Source organism: Quercus robur, chromosome 4, assembly GCF_932294415.1.
Source record: "Quercus robur chromosome 4, dhQueRobu3.1, whole genome shotgun sequence".
Taxonomy (NCBI): Eukaryota; Viridiplantae; Streptophyta; class Magnoliopsida; order Fagales; family Fagaceae; genus Quercus; species Quercus robur.
Genome location: NC_065537.1, coordinates 80,739,874 through 80,766,362, shown reverse-complemented (window position 1 = coordinate 80,766,362; position 26,489 = coordinate 80,739,874). Strand labels below are relative to the sequence as shown.

At 36.2% G+C, this 26,489-nt stretch overlaps 5 protein-coding genes and 1 pseudogene across 23 annotated transcripts in view; 2 read left to right on the top strand and 4 right to left on the bottom strand.

Moving 5' to 3' along the window:
• The window catches only part of LOC126724297 (E3 ubiquitin-protein ligase makorin-like), a 132,921-nt gene that overhangs the window by 51,738 nt on the left and 54,694 nt on the right, over positions 1 to 26,489 (bottom strand). For 3 of the 19 annotated variants that reach the window (XR_007654877.1, XR_007654876.1, XR_007654874.1), the window contains exon 1: positions 2,026 to 2,483. Coding sequence is in view for 8 of the 19 variants with exons in the window: in XM_050428892.1 (XP_050284849.1) it covers positions 1,593 to 1,662; positions 1,771 to 1,915; positions 2,026 to 2,157 (347 nt within the window). In the remaining 11 variants the exon portion in view is untranslated. Of the gene's footprint in view, positions 1 to 1,592; positions 1,663 to 1,770; positions 1,916 to 2,025; positions 2,491 to 26,489 lie in introns of those variants that run through there. The other 16 variants (XM_050428893.1, XM_050428895.1, XM_050428894.1 and 13 more) reach the window with 12 other exon arrangements.
• Positions 1 to 26,489, top strand: part of LOC126724286 (heat shock 70 kDa protein 6, chloroplastic-like) — a 70,441-nt pseudogene that overhangs the window by 32,622 nt on the left and 11,330 nt on the right.
• On the top strand, positions 5,292 to 8,214 carry LOC126724278 (uncharacterized). The gene is made up of 2 exons (XM_050428855.1): positions 5,292 to 7,972; positions 8,071 to 8,214. The coding sequence occupies exon 1, from the start codon at positions 5,324 to 5,326 to the stop codon at positions 7,970 to 7,972; it is 2,649 nt and encodes an 882-aa protein (XP_050284812.1). The 5' UTR covers positions 5,292 to 5,323; the 3' UTR covers positions 8,071 to 8,214.
• On the bottom strand, positions 14,468 to 16,156 carry LOC126722734 (lysine-specific demethylase JMJ29-like). The gene is made up of 5 exons (XM_050425883.1): positions 16,121 to 16,156; positions 15,392 to 15,802; positions 15,245 to 15,317; positions 15,082 to 15,167; positions 14,468 to 14,530 (listed from the first exon to the last, which is right to left on the bottom strand). The coding sequence occupies exons 1-5, from the start codon at positions 16,154 to 16,156 to the stop codon at positions 14,486 to 14,488; spliced, it is 651 nt and encodes a 216-aa protein (XP_050281840.1). The 3' UTR covers positions 14,468 to 14,485.
• Positions 16,195 to 19,767, bottom strand: LOC126724306 (acyl-CoA-binding domain-containing protein 4-like). Its single transcript, XM_050428915.1, has 8 exons — positions 19,727 to 19,767; positions 19,308 to 19,378; positions 18,554 to 18,617; positions 18,390 to 18,461; positions 17,286 to 17,480; positions 17,110 to 17,187; positions 16,568 to 16,678; positions 16,195 to 16,377 (listed from the first exon to the last, which is right to left on the bottom strand). The coding sequence occupies exons 1-8, from the start codon at positions 19,730 to 19,732 to the stop codon at positions 16,210 to 16,212; spliced, it is 765 nt and encodes a 254-aa protein (XP_050284872.1). The 5' UTR covers positions 19,733 to 19,767; the 3' UTR covers positions 16,195 to 16,209.
• Positions 19,905 to 26,181, bottom strand: LOC126722733 (serine/threonine-protein phosphatase 7 long form homolog). Its single transcript, XM_050425882.1, has 6 exons — positions 26,116 to 26,181; positions 23,225 to 23,336; positions 22,356 to 23,119; positions 21,469 to 21,559; positions 20,964 to 21,356; positions 19,905 to 20,750 (listed from the first exon to the last, which is right to left on the bottom strand). Exons 2-6 carry the CDS (start codon positions 23,333 to 23,335, stop codon positions 19,905 to 19,907), a joined length of 2,205 nt encoding a protein of 734 aa, XP_050281839.1. The 5' UTR covers position 23,336; positions 26,116 to 26,181.

Sequence of the window (26,489 nt, the reverse complement as noted above, 5' to 3'; positions counted from 1 at the left end):
CAAAACCCAAGTTTGCTTTATTTTCAATCTCAATATACAACTGAACTTGAGAAAAGCAAAGCGTGGAGGAATAAAAATCAACTGAAGTATTTGACGTTGAATAGATTTAGCCATTCGGTGATAACATGTTGGGTCTTCAATAGCCCAAATCAACAAGAAATATACAATAAATTATGCGGTCAAACAATTACTCAAAAAAATAGGAAAAAAATGATAAAACAAAATTAAAGAAATATAAAACAAGAATGGAGATAGAAGTATAGAACAAATGATGGTTTTACAAGCAGAATGAAAATGTTTTTACAAATAGAGGACAATAATCTGCACAGCCACCTTGCACAATAGAGCTTTCTTGGCTTTTGGTAGAAAGATATTTTATTCTTCTTTGATTTTCTCATCTATTTCCTACTTTTACCTCTTTTTTTCCAGAAAGTAATGATCTTGGTACCTTTGATTCTCAGGTGAGTGTGACGATGTTTGAGAGATAGGGGCAAAAACTTAAGAGAAAGGGGCAAAGAGAGAAATAGAAAGAACGAGAGAAAGAAAGACCCAAAAAATTGAGAGAAAATCATAGTTGACATTTGCCACGTGTCACTCATCTAGATAAAAACAGGAGGAAACATGAGGATTCCAAATGGGAGGGGAGCCGGACCCATCCAAGGCAGGTTTCTTCTTTAAATCAAAAGGAAAAAAAAGTTAATAAATTATCCCCTGGTCTTCCAGTTACCACTAAGCAAGCCCAGTTAATCACACTCTTAAAGTCTTACCACAACTAACTGGACTACAGGCTTCGTTTTGCCGTTGAGATGCAACCCAAAACAATAATAACACTAAAGACGACAGCATCAACAACAATAATACATCAAATCATCATTAAAGATTATGATGTAGTACTGTTTTCCAAAGCCAGGTTGATCCAATAAAAAATACTAATCTCAATAATCTAGGATGCATACTAATCTACCAAAAAGGAGGACCATTCTGATATGTGAAACAAAAAGGTGAACGCCGTAGGCCATGTTCACTGGAATGTGGAATGATGGGAGAAGGATTGTATATAATTGTATAGATGATTTCCTTAGAAGTAAGAAAGTTGTATGATTTTGATATCAGTCATTATGTTTCTTTAGAAAAGGGGAAGAGAAGGGAAGAAATGATAAGAAATTTTCAGATTTCCAAACTTGTATATCTGAACTAAAGCATAATTTATCTCATATTCTTGTGTAAAACACCATAGTGGTCAATTAAGCAACGGAGCATGCATTCAACTACTCAAAAGATAATTAAAAGAAAACCACAAAGATAAAACAAGTCATCAACCAACAAAATGCAAAATACAAAAATTTTAGAAAACCACCACATCTTCACTGCAAGAAGATTAAGAATCAATGAGACATAAATTTTTACTAACACAGAATAATAAATTTCCAGGTAGTAAAGGATGCTTACAATAACCATGACACTAAAGAGAATCAAATTTGATTATATGTATAGCATACAAGTAAAACCGTTGCACTTAAGATTAGTTAAACCAGAAACCTTTGAAAAATGAAAATCGCAATAACTATTTATCTTATTAACATTCACGTTACCTTATAAAAGCAACTACTCCCAAATGGGCAGTTTCCATTCCCAAAATCAAAGTGCTTGCAATCAATGGACCTGCAAGAAAGACAATAACAAATTACAAAACTGAGAACAACAATATGCGTTCACAATACCTCAATTGTTAGTTATCTAAATTGTTTATCAGTTTCTTGAATTTACTACCAACACTTTCAGGAACTTTGACATGCATTTGGCGTGCATTTGTTGATGAAGATGAAGCAGAAGAATGGCCTCGAGAAGCTTTAACATGTTCGTATCTGCAACGACTATCATATGCACAAAGTCCCTTCTGATAATAGGTGCAAATCTGTGACCAAAAAAGGCAGCAAGAGTCAATGATAAAGAAAGAAGGAAACCTTACTAAATGAAAATTAATGGGCAGATATAATGAAATGAAGCTGAGATCAAAAGATCTACGTTATGTGGAGGATCCTTCCAATCATGTGAAAACTCACAATGCTCCCCTTTCAGACACGCCCCACGAGCAAAGAACTTGCAGAGAACCCTGCAGGAGCAAGAAAAATCAAAGATCATAAAAATTCCAATCATCTTTAACCCCAAAAATAAATAAATCAATTAATTTCTATATAACCCCTACCCCACCCAATTTAGGTGCCCCATAGAAAAAAAATTATCCTGATTACAAAATCTTCATTTCAGCTCCCAAATTTTCTTTGCCACCAAACAAAAGTCAGAAACTTCAACCAAAAAAAAAAAATCTTTTTTTCTTAAGAAAAATTTTAAAATACATCAAAGTTACATGAATTGATCTTCCTCTTTAAGCCCATTAATAATTCCTCACAAAAGGTTACCCCAAAAATAAATAAATCAATTAATTTCTATAGAACCCCTACCCCACCCAATTTAGTACAGCTTTCCAAAGCCAGGTTGATCCAGTAAAAAATACTTATCTCAATAAGCTAGAATGCATACTAATCTACCAAAAGAGAGGACCATTCTGATATGTGAAACAAAAAGGTGAACGCCGTAGGCCATGTTCATTGGAATGTGGAATGACGGGAGAAGGGGAAGAGAAGAGAAGAAATGATAAGAAATTTTCAGGCCAAGTTTGGTTTGCTGAGTTTTTATCACTGATTACTCAGTTTTCATAACTCATTATTCACATTTTGTAGGCCGCACACTTATTGAGATTGTTTGGCTTTGTTTTCATTCTCAATTTTCATAACCCTTTACTCAGAAAAGCTGAATTAGAGTTATGAAAATTGAAAACATCTTTCTTCAGATTTCCAAACTTGTGTATCTGAACTAGCCGGCGAAAATGGGTAATTACCCATAAGGATGAAACTATTCAGTTAGTTGGCCCGGTTTTGAAAGTTATTGGCAAACTAGCAACTCGAGCCTCAGAGGCTCGATTTTGGGCCCCTAAATCGAGCCTCTGAGGCTCGGTTTACGTGCTTTGATGTGGCAAAAATCCACGTGGCGTTTACATGAAACTCGAGTCTCAGAAACTCAAGTTCCACGTAGATGCCACGTGAAACTCGAGTCTCTGAGACTCGGTTTCAGTTTAAGTAAACCGAGTCTCAGAGACTCGAGTTTTAAGCAAAAAAACGCGCGCATTTTAACTTTGAAACCGAGTCTCTGAGACTCGAGTTTTAAGGCAAACTGAACTCGAGTCTTAGAGACTCGAGTTTCAAACCACTCTCATCTCTGCCTGTCTGGTCATATCAAGCTTTTTTTGCTGTGCTCTGTGCTAGTCTATTAGCTGTGTGCTATGTGCTAGTCTATTAGGTGAATATATTGTGCTCTGTGCTAGTGCTGAAGGACTTGAATTATTTGTCTGTTACTTGTTAGCCTATTAGTCTATTTTGGTGCTTGTGCTAGTCAACAACAACAACAGTCTTTGTTGCAGGTACACGTGAATATAATTGAGTACGTTGCTGAAGGACATGTGAATATAATTTGTCTGTTTTGAGACATATTCAAAAAATATGTTAAACTAGCACAAGCACCAAAAACTTCTCTCAGACTATGTTGAACCACAACTCTCAGACTATGTTTTGAATCACAAAGCCTCAACAACTCTCACACCTTCAGCAACTTCAATCACAGAATCTCTCTTAAGAACTCTCACAGAGACTGAAACTCTCATACATATTTAGCAGCAAAACATTGCTCCTCTCACTCTCATACAATCTCAGCAGTACATTTGCACATCATTATGTCAAGTAAGGATCTCTTCACTCTCTAATTAGTTGTTTAGTGTATATAGCTGCTTTAACCATTATTGCTTGCATTGTTTTAGTGTATATGCCATTTCGTAATAAAATATTTGTTTGTATTAGGCAAATATATTTGTTTCCTAATAAGATATTTGTTTGTATTAAAATATGTATATTTGTTTCCTTATAAAAAATACGTATATATATTTATATTTATATTTATATTTATATTTATATTTATATGTATATTTATACAACTATATAATTAAATATTTATATATACATATTTTTATTTATATATTTATAAAACTATATAATTAAATAATTAAATATTTATATAAATATATTTATATTTATATAAATATATTTATATTTATACAACTATATATATAAATACTTATATAAATATATTTATATAAATATTTAATTATATAGTTGTATAAATAGGCTAAATATAAATATATTTATATAAATGTATTTATATAAATATTTAATTATATAGTTGTAGCTTTTGTTTAGTTGGGAATGTTTTGTGGTTTAAGGTTCTAGTTCTTTGAGATTAATAAGCTTTTTGAGGCTCTCTTAGTTGGATAGTAAATGGTATTTGCTTTTTGTTATTTGGGCATAGGTATAAAGGTGTTTATGTATTTGTGGCTGCATACGTTTGGCTTAAAAAAAAATACGTATATATATTTATATTTATATTTATATGTATATTTATACAACTATATAATTAAATATTTATATATACATATTTTTATTTATATATTTATAAAACTATATAATTAAATAATTAAATATTTATATAAATATATAAATATTTAATTATATAGTTGTATAAATAGGCTAAATATAAATATATTTATATAAATGTATTTATATAAATATTTAATTATATAGTTGTATAAATAGGCTAAATATACAAATATATTTATATTTATATATTAAATTAGATGATATGTCTAATTTGATTGATCATGATTATATTCACATTAGTGTTTTTTTTTTCTTTTTTTGTCTGATGAACCCTGCTCTATGTTATTTCATCAATAGTAGTGTAATAGGGTATGGCATTAATTTAAAATTACTTGAATGATGTTGTTACATAATTGCACTCATTCATTTGCACATCCTCATGACTTTTGTTGTTTGGTTTGATATTTTTATTTATATTTTTGTTAGAGCTGAGTTTCAATTTTGTAATGAGGGTGAGTTTTGTCTTCAGTTTTTTTTATTTGTTTGAGTATGAAATTATAATGATTGAGTGTGTTTGTATGTGATGTGGGGTGAGTATATGCAATTGTTACACTTTTAGAAGTTGCGATTGTTGTACTTTGAGTAAATAGAAAAGGTTTTGTAATTGATGTTAAATCAAAGAGATCAAATATGTCACTAACATAAATTTACTTGGCTCTCTAATAGGTTCACAATCTTTGAAGAATATTGACATAAATGTATACTTCGGTGGACCCCTTTACAATCCTGAAGGGATTGACAGATTTCCATTTAGAGGGGAGGGTATTGAATGCTACTACATGATGTTACGTCGTAAGTTGAAGACGTTGACTGATTTGAAGAGGAAAATAATGGACGAATTGAAATTGAACCCTGCTTGGTATGACATCAAGATTATTTATCGTTACCCACAAGAAGTTCTTCATGAACGGATAAATTACGGGTATATGGCGATTAAAGAAGATAAACATGTAAAGATGATGTTTAATAGGATCCAGAAAATGTCCCAAGTAAATGCTGCTGAGTTGTATGTAAGTTTGGAGGCGAGTGTAGACAACAGTACTGAGGTGGTGCAAGAAACATCTACGGCTTTACAATTTACAACCCTAGATAATGGATGCACTACAATGGGAGGGTATGCAATGGGAGGTTATACGCTCCCATCTCAAGATTATGTTGCAAATACTGGTGAAACCCTCTACTCTCAAGAGACACATTTAGAGGAGGAAGACGAAGACGAAGACGAAGATCATGCTGCGAATGATAACATAAATAATGATGATATGGATCAGTACGAAGAGAGGATTGAGCAAGGTGACTTTGAGAACGATGTGGATGAGCATGAAGTCGTTCCTAATTTTGAAGAGGAAAATATGGAGTACCATGATGAAGGTGATGCAGATGATGATGATATTGGTGTCCAGCATGATACAGATACGACCATTGGCTACAGAGCTCCTGCGGACTCATTCTACGCAAATACTTGGGAAGATATGGTTGATCCTTCACTTCTTCAGATACCATTTCTTTGTACTTGGCAAGATGGGATGCATTTTTGTAAAGGGTTGACTTTTGCAAATAAAGCTGCGGTGAAGCGTGCATTGATAATATACGCAGCAAAGGATAATAGAAATTTCTCCATCCAAAGGTCGAGCACAACTCAATTGTGCGCCGCATGCGTTGACGACAACTGCAAGTGGTACGTTGGGGCATACATGAAGTCTAAATTGAATGGTCTGTGGATGGTCACGTCTTATGTGGGTCCACACAGTTGTATACCCTTTGGGCTGCGAAGAGACGGTAGAATGATGGATTCTAATTTTGTTACATCAGAAATTGTGGGAAGATTGCGAAAAAAGCACACTGCTACTATTGATGAGCTTTGGGAGATCATACGTACTAAGTATGATCATGAGCTTTCTTACTATAAAGTATGGGACGCAAAACAGAAGGCAATTGCTAAGATTTTTGGGGATTGGGAGGAGTCTTACCAAAGGTTGCGAAAGTTGTTGTTGGCATACTTGGATCAGGATTCGGGTACCCAGTATAGCTATCACACCATACCTAAGCCATTAGAAGGTACTACGTTACTGCGCTATGTATATTGGGCATTCGCTCCATGCATTGCTGCATTCCAGTATTGCAGGCCAGTGATCAGTATTGATGGAACTTATTTATATGGTAAATACAAAGGGGTATTGATGATTGCAATGGCAACAGATGCTAATCAAAAGGTTTTGCCTATCGCCTTTGCTGTTGTGGATAAGGAGTCAGGGGCTAGTTGGGGGTGGTTTTTAGAGTGTCTCAGGACTTCGATAGAGCGTGTTATTGAAAACAAGGACATTTGCATTATTTCTGACCGACATAAAGGTATCAAATGCGCCATTCGAGAGTGGCCTAGAGGGCAAGACGGAAGAGAACGGGTATATCATCGATATTGCCTTCGACATGTTGCTAGCAACTTCAACACACACTTTGATAACCCGACTCTAAAGGCATTGGCCTTGAAAGCTGGATATGCGACTCATGATGCTAAATTTGTGTCCATAATGCAAACCATTAAAGAGGCCGAGATTAATTTACTGAGGGGTGTAGACCCTACTGATCGCCGGATTATACGTTATATGCCATACACATATCTAATGAGTGAGGATGTAGACAAATGGACCCAGTCACATGATGGTGGAAGACGTTACGGGGCAATGACAACCAATATCTCTGAGTGCTTTAATGGGGTTCTTAAAGGTGCCCGCGGTTTGCCCATTGCTGCAATGGTTGAGTTCACTTTTTTTAAACTTGTTGCATATTTCCACGATCGACATAAACAAATTACTTCTGATCTCTCTCGAGGTAAGGTGTGGAGTGATTATGCAATGGAGATCTATAACAAAAATGAGCAGAAAATTGCAGGACACACTCTGAGGAATTATAATCATGCAGAGGGTATATATCAAGTGGTTACCCCGTATAACGACCATAGAGCTGGAGGGGGAAATCACAGTCATGATGTGCGCATATTTGATAGAACATGTGGTTGTGGAAAGTGCCAAAACTTGAAGATCCCTTGTTCACATGCAATTAAAGTTCTTAAAGGTCTGCATCTCGATGCGCCCAGCTATATTGACCCATGTTACAGTCTGAACAACGCCATTCTCACATATTCACATAATTTTGTGGTGCCAAAGTCAGAGTCATTATGGACAGACGTTCGCGGACCACGGTGGGTGCCTGACCCACAATTGTTGCGGGCCAAAGGTCGTCCTACGATGTCAAGAATAAGGAATGAAATGGATGGGGTACGACGAGAACGGGGAAGCCGGAGGGAAGATCCGGAGTTGAGGGAGATTCAACCGAGGCAACGATGTAGAGTGTGTCATCAAGAGGGGCATAACCGTAGATGCTGTCCCAATTCCCATGGGGCTTCGACAAGTGGTAGTGCTATGAACTAGGCAAGTGCCGTCACTGTTTTTATATAATATACTCAGAATGTCATTTGGTTTTTGTTCTTTGCATTTGGAAACTAATAACCGTATTTAATGTTTGTCAGGCAAGCGGAGACTTGATTTTCGTAAGTGACATTGTACGTGGGACTTGTCGTGATCTTCTGTATGGACAAGCTAGGTGATTATGTAGAGTATGTTGTATCAGTATGGACAAGTGTTAGGTGAATATGTATAATATGTTATATCAGTATGGATAATTGAACTATTTGCTATCCATTTTACTCGTTACATTAGTTGCGTGATGCAGCTTTTTCCTATAAAACGAACAATGATATTACTTTGGCAAGTTGCCCTTCTAGTATTGAAATGCCATTGTGTGCTAAGACTTTTTGTCCAACAATAATTTTATTGAATAGTTACTGTTTTAATCTGGTTGTAGAACTTTAATGTATGCTCCGTTCGCGTATCACAGCGTATGTAGTTGTTTGATGTGTTCTGGACCCTGGAAAATTTGCTGCAGGGGAGAAAATTAATTCTGGTCCATGCACCTGCGGCAAAAAAAAAAAAAATATCCCAGTGGAACTCGAGTATCTTATACTCGATTTCCATTTATGGAAATCGAGTATAAAATACTCGAGTTCTACTGGGAATTCTGGTCCATGCACCTGCGGCAAAAAAAAAAAAATATCCCAGTGGAACTCGAGTATCTTATACTCGGTTTCCATAAATGGAAATCGAGTCTCTAAGACTCGATTTCCATTTATAGAAATCGAGTATAAAATACTCGAGTTCTACTGGGAATTTCCTTTGCCCCAATTTGGTGACCTGCGGCCAAAAAAGAAAAAAAATTCCCAGTGGAACTCGAGTATCTTATACTCGGTTTCCATAAATGGAAATCGAGTCTCTAAGACTCGATTTCCATTTATAGAAACCGAGTATAAAATACTCGAGTTCTACTGGGAATTTCCTTTGCCCCAATTTGGTGACCTGCGGCCAAAAAAGAAAAAAAATTCCCAGTGGAACTCGAGTATCTTATACTTGGTTTCCATAAATGGAAATCGAGTCTCTAAGACTCGATTTCCATTTATAGAAACCGAGTATAAAATACTCGAGTTCTACTGGGAATTTCCTTTGCCCCAATTTGGTGACCTGCGGCCAAAAAAGAAAAAAAATTCCCAGTGGAACTTGAGTATCTTATACTCGGTTTCCATAAATGGAAATCGAGTCTTAGAGACTCGATTTCCATTTATGGAAACCGAGTATAAGATACTCGAGTTCTATAAGTAGAAACCGAGTCTTAGACTTGATTTCCATTTATGGTAACCCCATTTCTACTGGGATTTTTTTTTCAATTTTTTGTTATTACCCCATTTGAGAACTAATTTCAGGTAATTTTTTACTAAACCGCCAACATCGAAGAGTAAACCTTGTAAATCCAAAAATATAACTGAAATGAACAAAATAAAATTATACAATCTGGTTTTTTTGTTTTCAACTGCCAACATCTAAGTAACCCAACCCTGTAAATCCAAAAAAAAAGAAAAAGAAAAGAAAATCAACATCTCATGTCTTCACAATCCAACAATACACAAAAAGCACACATTCAGTATAATTTCATATCACATTGTAATGCACAAACTATAAGCAAGAAAATTGAGTGGAATATTAAAAGTTCAAACTTGTTCTTTTAATTTTATTTTGAATATAATTGAAGTTCTAACTCTAATTAGCTCATTTACAACCACTACATGGTAGGATTGATCCCTGAGTGCTATGTCTCATGCTACAGCTACACATGCCCAGAAAACTAAGCCACATGTGCTTGTCCACTAAGCACAGATTTGTAATTATCATTCTGGTCGTCTAACCAATAGATTGATAACAGATTGACAGTCATTGTCTACGGACATTCTTGTTAGATACTTGAAGTAAAACACATATTACATAAAAATGTATCACAATAAGAATATTTAACAAAATAAACAGAGATGCCAGTGGTATTTAAAAAACTTCAACAAAGTGTGGGCACCCCCATGTGGCTTTTATATCCATACAAAGAACAGAGCTGTTGGCTGTGTGTGAAGAACAAAGCCACGGATCAATTATATTCAGGGTGGTGGAGTGAAACAAAACATTAACATGGAGACACACTACTTCCATTGCTTCCGCAATGACATGTTTTTCTCGGTCTCCTTCTTCATTACCTTTGCCACTACCATCTCAAAATCTTCTTGTGTTACATCAACCCTCCTCTCCCTCAGAGCAAACATCCCAGATTCTGTGCACACAGCCTGCAGCAAACAAAATAAACGAAAAAAGGAAGAAGGGATAATATGATTATGCACAGAGAAAACACACAATCTTTCACTTCTGAAGACTTTAATAGCCCAGTGCAATAGGTCGTTATGGAATTAACAAGAATGAAGCCTATTTTGACATGCTTGCCAAATACTTACAATAAGAGATGAATCTGTTTAAATAGTTGAGGTCACAATAAAGAAAAGTACCAAAAACTAAACAACCCAATCTGCATAATGAAAACACACACGAAATGTACATTTTTTTATTTGATGCTTCAAATCCATCCAGCTGGTTGAGAAGCTCCAGCATAGTCCACTGCACTTCACTGTCACCATTGCCACTACCAGTTTAAATGCAGAAAGTAAAAGGGTACACGAGGCAAACCTCCTTTATCTCTTTAATTTGCTGGTCAAGACCGCCAATCATGTCATATGTGGAATCTGGAACCTTTTCAACTTTCATGAGGTTGACCAATGGATCAACTTTGCTTGGCAAGATTAAATGAAGCACATAACTGTCATTATGGAGAGCAACTCTTGTTGATGGAGTTATCTTGGTGATATCGATAGTAGCATCAATGTCAACAACATATTTCCGTTCAATTGTAAGATTGTAAACAATATGAAACATTAGATAAAAATGTATTCAAACTGTTTTCAAACCATCCCTTATTAACAAAAAGGCACTCCTAAGGCACTCCTTGTGCATGTAATAGTCTATTCCCTTGCTAAAATATCATTACTTTTCAAAAAAATATATAGTTAAAAAACAGCTGCAAATTTACAATTGAGTGCATTCATATAGGAATATTACTTACCTTAACTAAAACGTTATTCTTCCCCATTACTTTGACAAATAGTGTGTATATATATAACTTTAAATTGGCATCAATGTTAATATAAATGTGCTAATTTCGACTTTCAACATTTAAATGAAGTTAATTTTATTCTTAGAAATTGGTTTTAAAAGTGTATGAACAACACTATTGATACAACTAATAGTTGGGGAAATTGATTTGAAAGTCGAGGGACAAAATTGATACTATTAAATGGCTTGAAAATTTTACGATGCTCTAAAAGTATAGGTTTAGGAACTATTTTTAAAAGCATTTGATAAAAAAAAAATTAACTAAGTTTTTGTCCTTAAAAATGATTTGGTAACAAATAATCTAAGGGCATCTGTTAACAAGACCCAACTAAAACTAAAACTGTGACAAATTTATAAAAACCAAAATCTCTTTAATTTGGCCATTTTATTAATTTTTTTTTTTTTTGGAGGGTGGCCATTTTATTAAAGTTACTAAAAAAATTCACACCTAATGAAGCATAATCTTGATTTTGCCACGGCTGAGTGATTAAATTGATACAAATAGTATTTCTAAACATCATAATAGCAGTACAATTATACAAACAGTAGTTGAGTGTTAAATTAAATTTAGCCCAAATAGTTTGAAACCAAGTTAGTAATTTAACATTCCATTTATTTTATTTGTTTACAAATCTTTTTTTCTTTTTTTGGGTAAAGAATCTACAAATGTAGTTCAAAGTTTGCATCTGTCGTTGCCAATGGTTGCAAGTTTCAGAGGAGCAACAACAACCATCTTTGATGCAACCACTATCACATACAAAATTTTAAGATTCATTCCAAGAAGGTTCGTGGTAGGCACCCCAACTTTCCTTCATCCAATTGATTTTCCTTCCTTTCACTGGCTTCTCATAGCTGCACAATAGAAATACTTATAATACTTAGCAAGAGGAATTGTTCATCAAATTCCTATCAATTTGAAAGTCCTTGTTCAAATGGAAATATAAATAGCTCCAAAAGATCTTACCCATCAAAAAAGTCAAAAGAATTCTTGAATTGATCAGGCAAATTGAGAAGTGAAAAGTCTTCGAAGGAGAATCTTCCCTGTTAACCTATGTTATGAATGCAAAAAGCAACCTGCCATCATTTGTGAAGCTGTGTTAGATCCTAACAAATAGAAATTCCCAAGTTGACCACAATTCTGTAGGTAACCCAGATCAGCGCAAGGACACCTTACCTTGGCATTTTTATAGAGTACCCTTGATTTGTACTTTGTTTTTAGGTAGCATGGAAGAAGAGCAGTGTGCCAATCATTGGCAATGAAGACAACATCCTCCCCTGCAAGAAGCAGAAAAGAACATCCTTAATGAAGCTATTTATTTTAAGACACTTCAAGTTTAAGAAACAGAAAATGATTCCAATGTCCACACCATATGGTCCAGAGAAATGTTCACTGCTTTTTAAGTTCAGAACCCTTGGTGCCTCCAGAGCAGCTTGAACTTTATAAAAGGGGAAAAAAGTGTTTTTCAGCTATCTACTCAATGTCTGAAATGTTAATAACTGTATGTAAATGAGCTGTTAGTACAAGGCGCATCTTACAATTTCAGATTCTTACCTCCAAGCAAGCATCGGCCAGACCTTCGTTGTTGTTTAAATTTATGAAAGGCACGGGATCAAACCTGCACATATATTGAACAAATTAGGCAATCGGAATGTTACTTATCTTAATCTGTGAAAGGTTCAATCAATCATCCATACCTTTCTTTTGCCTTAGAAGCACCTTGTTTCGTACTACCCTTTGCTGTCACAGAGCTGGGATAAACACTGGCTTTCTTAACAGAGCTCAATGAACCCAGAGTTTTGCTCGTAAAAGGAGAATTGAATGGTCCAATTCGTTGTGCACTCTTTGTCTTGCCTCTGGTGTCAAGCCAAGCAAGCAGTTTGGCCTCCATGTCCATTCTAACCTTTGGGGTCTCTAGCTTATGTGATGAAGGTACAAATTTGGATACGTGCCTTGACCGAGCAGCCAAGCTCACAGTATGAACAGATTCCTAGTACTGTCCTGGATTCTATTATCAAAGAAAATAATTTCCCTTAAAAAACTATAATACACTTAAAAATTGCAGGGTCAACAACATGAAATGGAAAAAAGAAAAAGAAAAAAAAAAAAGGAATAATTGGTGAGACAAAGTCCATACCAGGCAAGCAACCATTAAAGCACGGCTTATCCCACCAAGTGAGTCTTGCAATATACGGGTCAATTTGCTTTCTCTATAGGGCACACGGGTTTTGTTATTATTCAGTGCATAAATCACATTGGACAATGCAAACAAAGACTGGTTGATCTTGGCACTCTCTAGGAGACGAATTCTGGTTCATTGCAGGTCCTTCTATTATCTTCATTACCTGTTTAAATGACAGGCAGAATTACACAAATCAAAATTTGGGAAAGAGCAGAAATAAACCCCTCTTTTAGTCTTACGTACAGCTGAGCTATGACCCTGTAATTGCACAACTTAAAAGAGGAAATAACCTGCCAAGTCTATAAGGTTCAGCTTCCCAGTAACAACAGCCTCAGAGCCATCACCACAAGGAGTAGAAACGGCAATCACTAGCACCCCATGGCTCCTACTAGAGACATCGTTAAGCCCGGTGTGCGCGATTTTCCTCCTCTGAATCCCACAAGAAAATATCTCATAGAATTCAGACATCGACTTCACAGGGACCTGAGATAGTCCGCGGAGATGAATTTGCCCGTTTTTATCATCCAAAACTGCAATTTCCTTCCCCTTCAGCTCTAAAAGATCGTAGCACCTGTCCATATAGACCTCATGACAACTGTAATACAATGAATAAAGTCGAAAATCATACAAAGTGAAACCCAATAGAGGTAACTTTAATGCTAAAAAACTCTGCACAGTGACACAACAACTTACTGCAAGAGCCTTAGCTGAATCTCCTTTAGTTAAAATCAAGGTACATTTATCAGCCACCCACATTAAAAGCCTACAAAAATTTTGAACCTACGGCTGTATAAATATAAATTGAGTTTGTTTTTCTGATAAAAATCTCGTTATGCTAATTCAAGGTTGCAATATTTGGGAAACAAGCATACCTTTTTATTCAATTAAGGTTTCAAAACCTTCATTCAGATTAGCTCCAACATTAGTGCAGCTACTTGAACGTGAGAGGTAGGGTCCAAGGAAACCGATGAAAAGGCTGATGAGGTTCTAAAGTGGAATATTCTGGATTGTTGGACTCCAGAAAATCATTACCGATGGTCTAAACCCAACATGTTTAACACTCAGATTCAATCCATCCGTAATGATTTTCTGGCGTCCAACAATCCAAAATATCCCACTTTAGAACCTCATCAGCCTTTTCATCAGTTTCCTTGGACCCTACCTCTCACGTTCAAGTAGCTGCACTAATATCCACTGCATGTGATTGAATCCCCACCTACAAAGAGTCATACAGTAGTCTGTGAGATATATACACCTCAGGAGACTCGTAGGACAAGGTCTAGGAACATGCTCCCTTGAAGAACTCCAACAGATAGAAGAACAGTTAGAGAGGAGCGTAAGCAGCATTAGAGCTAGAAAGGTTAATTATAAAATCCCTAACTTAAAGGTGATATTTTACTAAATGGTAGTTTAACATGCTTTATCTTGGTCTATACTTTCAGCCGTACATTTATCAAGGAACAAATTGAGCAACTAAAGGAAAAGGTAAAGTTTTAAATTGATTGATATGTAGGCCCAACAAGGTGATTTCAAGTTGCGTAGAAAGAATTTTCCCTGTTTTTTTTTTTTTTTGTTGAGTTCCTGGCACTGAAATATTGCAGCACCATAAGTTTTTTCTTAACAGAATTCTTCAGTTGTTGCTGACTAGTATATGTTCTATTTTCTAATTTTTCTTCAGGAAAAAGTCCTAGCAGCTGAAAATGCAAGGCTATGTGAGAAGGTGAACTTTTGCAATTATTATTACTAGTACTAGTATTCTTTTATTACCTTGAGATTCCTAACTTGGTGCGGGCATCCAGCAGGTATAAATACTGCTTCCCCAAGCCTTTGCACAAAGGTCCACGGTTCAACACCTACAAAAGTGAAGTAATTGTGTAAATAATCATGCAAGGGTATCACTAAAATATTATTGCATTTTTATCATACTCACCAAATTCTTCCTTTAGCTTCCTTTTGTGCTCCAAAGTTAAATAAAAGGATTGGTCATGAATTGGGTGGACAACCTAAAAAAGCATTATCTATCAGAGACTGCACATGAGACATGGCTAATCAGAAGCTTAACTTGCTAATAAGTTACCTGTTCAACAGGTGAACAATAGGTGTGCCTAAATTCGTTTGCATGGTTTCTAAGATATTGCTCTAATTGAGGAACATCTTCCCTCCGAAAAATGTCCCATAAAGCACTGCCTGTTTCTTCTGTTTCTTGTTCTGTGGAGAAACCAGGACAAGTAGCCCCTTCTATGTCACTTTTTGACATCTCAATTTTACCATCAAAATCAGATGGATGCTTGCTCATATCTGCAATTTCTAGGACCTCCATGTCCTCACCGTTGCTATGAACAAGTTTTTCAGTTGGACAACTTAACTCCTCTCGATCTAGACGCTCCTTCCAATCTTGGGCCCTATGCCTTTCTTTTAAGGTTGCAATTGCTGAGCGCTGCTTGTCACTTTTACTAACTACTTCTGCTGTATGTGTCAAAATATTCACCTGCATTAATCAACATTGGAAAAAACATGTAACAATGTTGCTTTCATAGTACCAAAAAAAAAAAAAAAAAAAAGGAAAAATTTTTCCACATCCCATTTCTATAAGGAAATTGTATTTTATCACATGTAGCAATTGTAGAGTATAAACAATTACCAAATAACACAATTTGGACCATTAACTTAAAAGAATACAAAATTATTGACTACATGGCCAAAAAGGACATATCCTCAAAAATGTCTCTTTCACATCTATAATGTTTCTAAGAGCCCAATATTCACATGTTCAGACATTGTTAGGAAGTTTTAAATCAAAATTGACCAATAGATTTAGGTCAGAAATGGCAGAATGTTCCATTTTCTGCTCATAAATGTTTCTCTAACTTAAAACTTTCCACGGTTTTTCCACTTTTATAAGTACGATATTTCCACAAAGTTCACAAACTCAAATAAATCAAAAGGCAGTAAATGATATTGACTTTTTTTGATAGGTAAATGATATTGACTTATACCTTGTATACTTTCAGCTGGATCCTTTGTATGTCCAGCAATAGACAGAAGCTTATTCTCCCATGGTATCTACAGAAATAACGCAAGATTATAATTTCATCACCACTTAAAAGAATTCATTACCGATACAAAAAATGTTACAACTTACAACACATGCCAGTAGAAACAAATAGATAATATGCAAAAGTTCATATATTACTGAGAAAAACTTTCTTCAAGAAGTCCACATAATGAAAACATAAAACTGCTCTTTACTAACCAAGGAATGACCAGCACAAGGAGCAAACGTTACTGGAGACGGTGACTCCAGGGACTCAGCCCCAGACTTTGCCTCAATCTTTGACCAAGTCCAACTTCTCAAATCCAGTACCTGCATTATTACTCAAGTTAGGGAAGGTGGAAAAATCCGTAACCACATCAATGCAAAGGCAAAAAACAAAAAGAGTTTAAATGTAAAACCAAGATTCCATCTAAAAAATGAACACACAAGAAAATAAAGCTTAGAATCACAAAAGCACAATGCTAACAATTGTAAGTTGCCCAGAATAACTCTTACTTTTACTTTCTATTTATTGTTCCTTTGTTTTTTGTGAATGAGTAACTACTTATCGAACGTATAAAAAGAAAAACAGAGAACTAATGAAAGCAAAGGAGACCAATTCAAATACCAAGTAAACAGGAGACAACAACCAAAAAGGCAGTGCCCTAGCGATAGCCCGAGGAGCAAAACAAAATGGGAGATGTTATTTCTATATCGCATGAGGCCATCAACAGATGTATATGTAAAGAAAATTTTCTTACATGAATATCATTAAGGTAACGACCATTGTGGTTTCCGCCATATATGTACATCTTGTCTTGCACAACTGCTGCAGCATGCTGAAAATATGTGACCAATGCTTTGTTCAGAGAATAGAAGAAAAGGCCAGAAACAAATTCATACTATAACAAATAAATAAATAAATAAATAACAATACCTCATATCGGGCTTTTGGGCGTTGACCAGATATTGGAGGTGCAATCCATTGATCATACATGGCAACTGAGCCAAGGCCTTCCACAACAATATCTTTATCCTGAGTTTCTGTCAGGCTCCCATTTTCAGTGGAAATAGTCTTTGTCTCAGGAAACGAATTCCCATTCTCAACCACTGGCTCAACTTTTGAATTATGCTATGAACCATCCAAAAAATTATGCAAAAAGACGAAGAAAAAGTGAAAAACACAATAATCATAGTAAGAACAAAGATGAAAAAGAGCTGGATGCTATACATGCAGAATTAAGGTATAATTATTACACCTATGGCTCTCAAGAACACAAGACTTTGATCACTTAGAGCTCCCTCTTTTCCAATCCCAATTTTAAAAACAGACGCATAGTGGAGTATGAGAGCATTTTATTTTATTTTTTGGTAAGTAGTGGAGTGTGAGAGCAAACAAGAACAGATACATAAGAGAACAAGAATATTTCCTTTTTTTGGTGGCCTTTTCAAAAGCAGAAGAAACATGAATGTATTGAGTGATCCACTTAATGCATACATAATTTACCAACAAAAAATAAGGCAGAGGATTAAAAATAGATGAAATGTGATGTTGGTTATGTAATTCAAGATAACCGTGTAGTGGTGGTGGTAGGAGGGTCGAAATCAGGGAATGCCAGTGCAACAGCAGTGATTGGATAGGCAATGGTATAGTGACAGTGGTATGATAATGGAGGCTTAAGTGAGACATCGTCACTTTGGTCGCAATGCTTTTTTGTAAATTTATGGTGCCTTGCTAGTAGCATCAATGTAAAAAAGATGGTGTATTTGCCATAATACAGTGCCAGCAACAGCAGCAGAATAGAAGTAATAGTGATGGGTAACAGCAATGGTAGTGATGAAGCATAAATGGTAATGGTGGAGCAGATATCAGAGTGGTTATATGGTTATCGGCAGAGATTTTTTTCACATTGTTCTGTACAGTTATCTATTATGACAAAATATGAAGATGAAATTCTGCTCTGACATTGATTAAGTCAATCAAAAATAGAGGAAGAAGAAGAAGGAACTACACAATATAAACAAGTTCCATGATACTCACATTCATTTGCACATCTACTATAGGCTCTGCAACAAAGTTAGAAGCTCTTGAATACCAACTTGGATCATCTTCCTACACAAAAGGAAAATATAAAAAAATCAATTACCTAAGTTTCTACACGACATTACAAGAAAACGCCCCTAAAAAATCTTAATTGCATGGACCTCCAATATTTTCACAAAGAGACGCATAGCTTCTGTGGGAGACGTGTTTCCAAGCCCGCTCCAGCTGCATAAATAATAAAACCCTTGAGAAAACCAAATCCAGCAAAGGCCGCAGATATCAAATAAAGTCCGCAAGTATACCATGTGCCATATCACCAATGATGTAACAAGGATCCCATTCATTAATAACATCATCATCATCATATTTAACCAAATTCCTCCACATCCAGCAAACTCATATCCAACTCTCCACAGAAAATATAAAATGATTCGGTAACTGCCCAATTTTTTTTTTTTTTTTTTTTTTGATAAGTGGTAACTTCACAATTTTTTAAATGCTAACATTTCAAACTTCTCCCTCAACCACTTTTCAGCTTTCCTCATCCTAAGGCTTCAAGACCACTTTTTTCCTAATAGCATGTGTTCATTATAAGAAGCTACAAAAAAAAAAAAAAAAAAAAAAAAAAAAAAAAAAAAAAGGTACTCAACAAGATAACTTTCAAAAATCCCATTCCCTAGCAACTAGCTAATGCAATGGGTTCCCTAAGCAAAGCTCAAAACCTAGGCTCATCAGCTCATGTATGTGTTCTAAGGTCTGACAATCCTTTATGCCGTTTCCAAATATCACCAACTCATTTTAGAATACACAAATTAAAATATTGTGCTACAAGTGCAAAAATAAGCACAAATTTGTGTTTAACACATACACATTGGCATATGAAATGACAGCACAGGAGAGCTTAAGAGCACAAACCTCTTCCATTTGGTATGCTCAACAACTTTCCAAGAATTAGGTTCCGGTATGTTACAAGCTCCAACTGTCGCCTGCAACAGAACGAATAGCAAATTCAGCAATGAAATTCTTTTTAACAAAAATCTCAAATCAAACAAGTCATTCCTCTCTACAAATAATTCATGAATCAAATACTCCACACATAAATACTTAATTTGACATGTAGCTTAAGGTTACAGTTAAGAACCATCACACTATCGAAATTCCTAATTCTTTTCCGTGATCTCGCCTTAACAAGAAACATTGTTTCTTCATCTTCTTCAAACTCGTCGCTAAAACAATCATCTTCGGAATAAAATTATATGTAGATTAAAATAACAAATGATGCAAGGAATAAAATTGCAACAAAAGCATTTAACAACCAACACATGTTGGGTTACCTCCATTGTCACATTTAAGAACCATATCCTTGTTGGAATATCTACCTCCAGCTAATGTCCTTATTTGAGGCATTCACCTAGTTCCAATAATGTACGTTCAAACCATATTGAAAACAAAAATAATGTTATTGAAATGTGAAAAGAGAAATAATAATGGAATAAAGTGTGTTGTTTCACATTAAGCTTTCAGATACCTTTTTTGAATCTTACGCCGTCTCGTATAATGAGGAGGAGGTCTTGCATGTCCTTCGTCAGATGCCTCGGGGCCAACATTGTGTCCATGTTTGTGCCCCCCTGTCCCACACGGAGGTGCCTTTGATATGCGTTTAGACCGACCTTCAGCCTCTGTAGGTAACCCAACCGCCTGCTCGGCCTGAACATGGGGTGGGTCAATGGCTGAAGAAGGGGTACTAAACGAACTATGGGAGGGTGGCTCCTGCTGCATGTCAGGTGGGGTACCCAGGTCAAAGGATGGAATGGGTGACAGCTGAAGAAATGACTGTGGGGTGGGTGGACGGACGTCAGAGCCAGAACAAGGAAGTGGGGTGGGTGGAGGGATGGTGGGGCAAGGAGATGGATGGGGGGTGGGTGAAGGGATGGTGGGCGTAGGGGCTAGATGTGGGCTAGGTGAAGGGATGGTGGGCGTAGGGGCTGGATGTGGGCTAGGTGAAGGGATGGTGGGCGTAGGAGCTGAATGTGGGTTGGGTGAAGAGATGGTGACGGTAGGGGATGGATGTGGGGTGGATGAAGGGATGGTGGGGCTGGCGGATGCATGTGGGGTGGATGCAGAGGGATCGGGGGTAGGGAGAAGCTGAGGGGTAGCAACAGGCGGACGGGATTGACATCCGGCCGGAGCTGTGCTCGTGCTTGGGCCGGTAGGCATAGCTGCCTCCTCAATCGGGGCCTCAGGGATAGGAGGTTGGACACGTACCATCGCCTGCACTGCCGTCAGCACCTCAGTAATGTCATTGTGGTCCTCCGTGCCCACTGGATGACGCCTCAACAAACGGACGTATCCTTCAATCTGCACATGAAAAGACCACACATATTAGACCTGCAATACGAAATCAACAATGCGAATTGATAATAAAATAAATGTTGGTTCTGCTACTAAAAATTGCAAATTAAAGGGAGATGAAGTGCTAAGCAAAAAATACACGAGGCAAACATCATGCTCTCTAAACAGTGGTTTCATGGTAAGAAACACGGTAACTTGGGTTAGAAATAGAGAAGTTACCAGCAGAGTCACTACAGCACCAGGCCTATCGATGAACCTCCGAGTCACCCTTTTGAACCAGTCGTGGTACTCGTGCTCTGGAGGCATATCACCAAGCACTGCTTCACAACGCCGATAAACGCGATTACCCCACTCAAGGATATGCACAGCATGTTTCTGCATCCAATTAACACCGATCTTCCCCCTCAAATCAATGCCATGAAGCACTCTGTCAGTGTTAACAGCTTCGGGAATTTCTTGGATCATCCCGAATTGACGAACAACACGATCCGGTGTATGTTTCTCTACTAGGTGGAAACATACAAGCGGCACCGTTGCCGTCCATACGGCCCTCCCTGCAACACACCACGGCGGGAGGTCGTCAAAATGAGCTTCATATGGCTGCCACACCACCTACAATAGCCAAAAAAAAGTACACAACATATTAGCGAACAATGTTTATATTTCAAAGTTCACAAAACCTATATGGATGTTCGTAAAAGCGTAAAAGAAGGCATTTTCATACCTGGTCTGGCAACATGGAAGCTAGTTGCTCGCGATACCTGTCCCTGAAAATGTGGGCGGGCCTATTTTTCTTGTTTGGGACCCACAACCACCTACAATCAAGAAGAATGGATCAATAAGTACTGAGATAATCTTAAAACTATAATGTAATCACAGATATTAAATATCAATATAATACTAAAAGCTGAAACGTAGCAATTAATGTTAATTGGATGTTAAAACTAAGATATTAAACTAATTAATAATATCAATATCAATATAAAACTTATGAGTCTGTTAAAACTAAGATAATGTAATCACATATAACTACTGAGATAATCTTAAAGATATTAAACTAATTAATAATATCACTGGAATAAGAAACGGCCCTTTTAAAAGACAAAGCACAAACCAGCTATATTGAAAGTCACAAAATTATAGTAGATTAACATAAAATTCTACATTGGACCTCGGTTTAAAATGTTGTTATGTTGACATAAAAAATTGCTAGAAGCCTTTAAAATCAATAAATAAAATCAAGTTACATGATTGTGGAGTGGGTAATGATCAATCCGGAATGATAAGTGTTATTGGACCCCAATGTTTCTGTGTAGTTCATGATTGGGATGAAACAAAGGAGAAAAATAAAGATTTCGGTGGCTGTGAACAGAAAAATAAAGAAAAAGAGACTCGTGGCTGTCATCATTCTTTTAAAATTCACTCTCTCTATGAGTGTTACTGATTACAATAAAGCCTTTATAAATAACCTAAAGAGACTAGGACTTCAAATAGCAAATAAAAATACTCAAGAAGAAGTTAGAACCAAATAGAAAAAGAACTCAAAACATAATATAAGACTCGTGCTTTGGTGAAGACAGTATGTTATAGCAGTATGAGGTAGAGACTTACTTCAGGGATAGTGGACCACGTACTGGAGGACCGTAAGCACCCACTGGCGGGCCTCGCTCAACTATCGGGCACAAATAGGGGAACCTGGCCCATGCCCAGTACTGGAGCAACAGCAAGCACCCACCAATCTGACTGGTGTCCTCGCTTGCCCTGCATAGCTCTCGATACAACCATGCAAGGCAAGCACTTCCCCAACTGTACCTCCGTGGGTTGTGAAGGTCTTCCAACTGCTGCACCCACATTAGATGCACCCTATCGCCGGATTTGTCCATGAATATTGTGTCCCCCAATAGCGCTAGGATGTAGCATCGTGCGTACTTATGCAGCTGATCCTCTTCAGCATCAGGCGGCAATGGGTTAGCAACTTCCTCCAAAAGGCGGTTGATGAGAATCCTCTGCCCATCAAGTTTCTTATGGTTGTTTTGAGTTACAGGTCGAAAGCCAAGGAAGTCCCGGCACACATCCACCCAAGTTTTTTGTGTGCTCCCTGTTATAGCCTCACCATCAACAGGAAGCCCGAGAAGAACCTCCACATCCTGCAATGTGATGGTCACCTCACCATGTGGCATGTGAAAGGTGTGAGTCTCGGGCCGCCATCGCTCCACTAAGGCCGTTATGAGGCCATTGTCAATCTCTCTACCCGGGACCCACAGGAGTCCCTCCAAACCAATTGTGGTGATGATGTTCCTCACTCGGTCGTCCACCATTGGAGGTTGCTTGGAGAACTCTGAACTACGACTACGGCAGGTAATGGACCCTGGATCCTGCACATAACATCTCGTTATGGATTAATATAGTATATGCAAATACGTGTACATTGTATGGATTAAATGCATGTGCACAAGTAAATATTTAGTTGAGTGTTTTACCCGCCCATTCCAAATAGCTTCGGACCGATGCGTCGCCTGCTGTGACAACACCGAGTCGTCAATGGGTCCAGGCTGTGTATAGTCAATGCGTCCAGCATTTGCAGCAGCCATACTGAAGAAGAATGATAAGCAGTTAGTTTCAAAATTGAACACACAATATGCTTAAATATATAGGTATGAGTTTAGAGCAACTAAAGCCAATTTGTACAATGAGAATTCAGTAAAAGATGAAAGAGTAAACCAAAAGAGACCAATATGAACACAAAGCTTTTTAGACTTAGGATTTTATTTTTAAGGTTACAGTTTTGAACACACGCAGTTTTTTTATTTATTTTTATTTTTTGGAAGAAGATCACACACAGAATAATGCTTAGTTACAAATACCACAATACAATGAAGGGCTTTGATAAACTTACTATCAAACATGAGATTAAAGGGTAATTTAGGAACATAAAAAAAGAAAAAGAAAAAAGAAACTAATGTATTAAATAGTATTGATTGATTTCATATCAACAAGTAAATAAATTAATTTTTGAATGAAAGAAACAATTTTTTTTATATCGATTTTATTACAAAATGCTTACAAATTGACATGATAATTCTTCTCAAAAAAAAAAAAATGACATCATAATAATTGTGATTGATGTCATGACAACCACATAATAAGTAAATTTCTTAATTACTTTTTTTTTATGTGTTTTAAATATCAAAGTCAATCATCAGCAACTAGAAATTCTGGTGGCAGCGGACTTGGCCTTGCAATTTGTAAGAGGTACTTAAATCTTTTGTTGTTAGATGTTTAGCTTTGGTTTGGTTTTGTTAGGCTATACATTCAGTATATGCAGGTGTCTCTGCCTGTTTTTTTTGTATTGCAGTTTTTGTGGACTAGATTTGAAAAGACTATTTTCATATAAAGATGCAGCTGTAATTCTTTTTCCTTTCCTATGATGTGATCAGGTTTGTAAATCTTATGGAGGGACATATCTGGCTTGAAAGTGACGGCCTTGCCAAGGGATGTACTGCCACTTTCATTGTAAAACTTGGAATTCCAGAGCGATCAAATGAATCTAAGCTTCCCTTCACACCTAAAGTACCAGCAAATCATGGTCAGACAAATTTTTCAGGGCTGAAAGTTCTTGTCATGGATGATAACGGGTCAGTAACTTTGCCATCTTTTGTACTTAGTCCTGGAATTGTATCTATGGTTGCGAAATAATACCAAACAAAATGTCATTTAATTGGTTCTAAGATCATTAGACCACGTAATCCTGGATTTTGATTAGGACATAGTGCATACCTCTCTTAGCAATCGAAGTGCGTTGTCTCCCAATGTATTTATGTTACTCTTTCTCTTTTTCTTTAGTGTTTTGTGGATAGGTGCAGTTTCCCAAAATAGTTTTGGTGGCCAACTAGGTTGTGGTTTGTCTTATTTATAAGACTTTAGGTAAAAACCTTATAGAGAGATTGAATGTGGGATCCTTAGTGATATTAATCTTTAGCTATAAAAATTAATCATTTCCTTTAAAAGGCTATTGACATAAACTTGTAAACTCTTTTCCGTAATCAAATCATTCAATTGACCCTTGAAGATTTGAAAATTACCAGTGAGGTCTGCACCTACAATTTCTCATATTTTTCCTTCCTCCATTCAATATTCCACATGAGCCTCTACTTCAAAACAATTTCTAAAAACTCTTAATACATGTGTATATATGTAGTTTGAAAAATGTCACCAGCCAAGTTTCATTAAAGTCCAACCCCCATAGAAATTTTTGCTATATACTATCTCCTTTTAGAGACTATTGGGTTCCTTGCCTTTGGTTCATTAACCACCGGTATGATTTTTCTAAATTGATGCCCTCACAAAATCTATGTCAACATCATATGTCTCACTTTATCAATAATTATACCCATAATAATCATGCATGCGAATATGACGTTTATTATTAAATAATAAATTCTTATACTTGGTTGTTGAGTGTTCAATTACCATTTCTCCCAAAAGCTTCAAGTTATTAGAAAATGGTAAATTTAATCATTTAACAATAGTTTTAACAATAGCTTCAAGTTATAAGCAGCAGAAATATGCAGCACCATTTGAGTGGTTTCAGTCTTGTGTATATACCACGTGTATTGGAAACTTACATTAAAAATGAAGCAATGATGCAAATAACATGACATTCTATAAACGGTTTTATGTATTCCTTCTGTGCAATTTGCTAAAAAACGTTGGCAAGAAAGAATGATGACGGCTTGCTGCCATTTTTTTTTGTAAACGAGTTGGTTCTTATTCGAATCAAAAAGGAAATTGTCATTTGGTAACTTTTACAATGAATTGCTCTTCTATTAATTTGAAATTTTATTTTGAGTTTTAATATAGAAACATCCAATGTTCCATTCTCTATGCTATCAGTCCATGGGAATTCTGAGGTGTCCTATTAATTGGGAGTGGAATAGTCCGATAAAGGCTGGGAGATTACTTCCTTATATGGAAATTTCTAGATACCTAAAACCAATTTATGCCAAGCCAGCTAACGTAAACAAAACTTCTAACCAAAATCCCTTAATCAAAACTAAATCTAATCCATCTATTTAAACTAATTAAACAAAACCATTCCTAACCGAAAAACCTAAATCATAACCAATCAACCAAAATACATAACTGAAAAAAGACTATGTAATTTGTTTCTTCAATAGCAAACTACTAAGTGCTTTTTTATATGCATATAATTTAGTAATTTGTAATGGTACGCAAGCACTATAAATATATGAGATAACTATTTCATAAAAACTTGTAAGTTCTAAGCTCCTAATAGACAAGCAAATGGGCCTAATGAGATATACAATTCTCTCGTAAAAGCTATAATCCTAATCAGCAATAACAATCTAACCTGAAGGCAGAAATTTGGAAACTCTTAAGGATGGCAGCAACAATATGCACTATCCAAGCAACAATGTCATCTGCACTCACCAAATCCAAACCCAAATTTCATAAAAATCATAAAATAAAAATTAAATAAAGTATCTACCGCAAAATCCAAACCCAAATTTCACAAAAATCAAAACTGAAAATTAAATAAATAACCTAGATGTTAAGTATCCAAATCCAAACCCAAAATTTCACATTAATCAAAACAAAAAATCATATAAATAACTTACCAACCAAAATCGGAATGGGTATGGGTATGGGTATGGTGAGGAAAAATGAATCGGTATGGGGGTGGTAATGAGAGAGAGGGAGAAAAGGAGAAAGGATCTCCTAGTG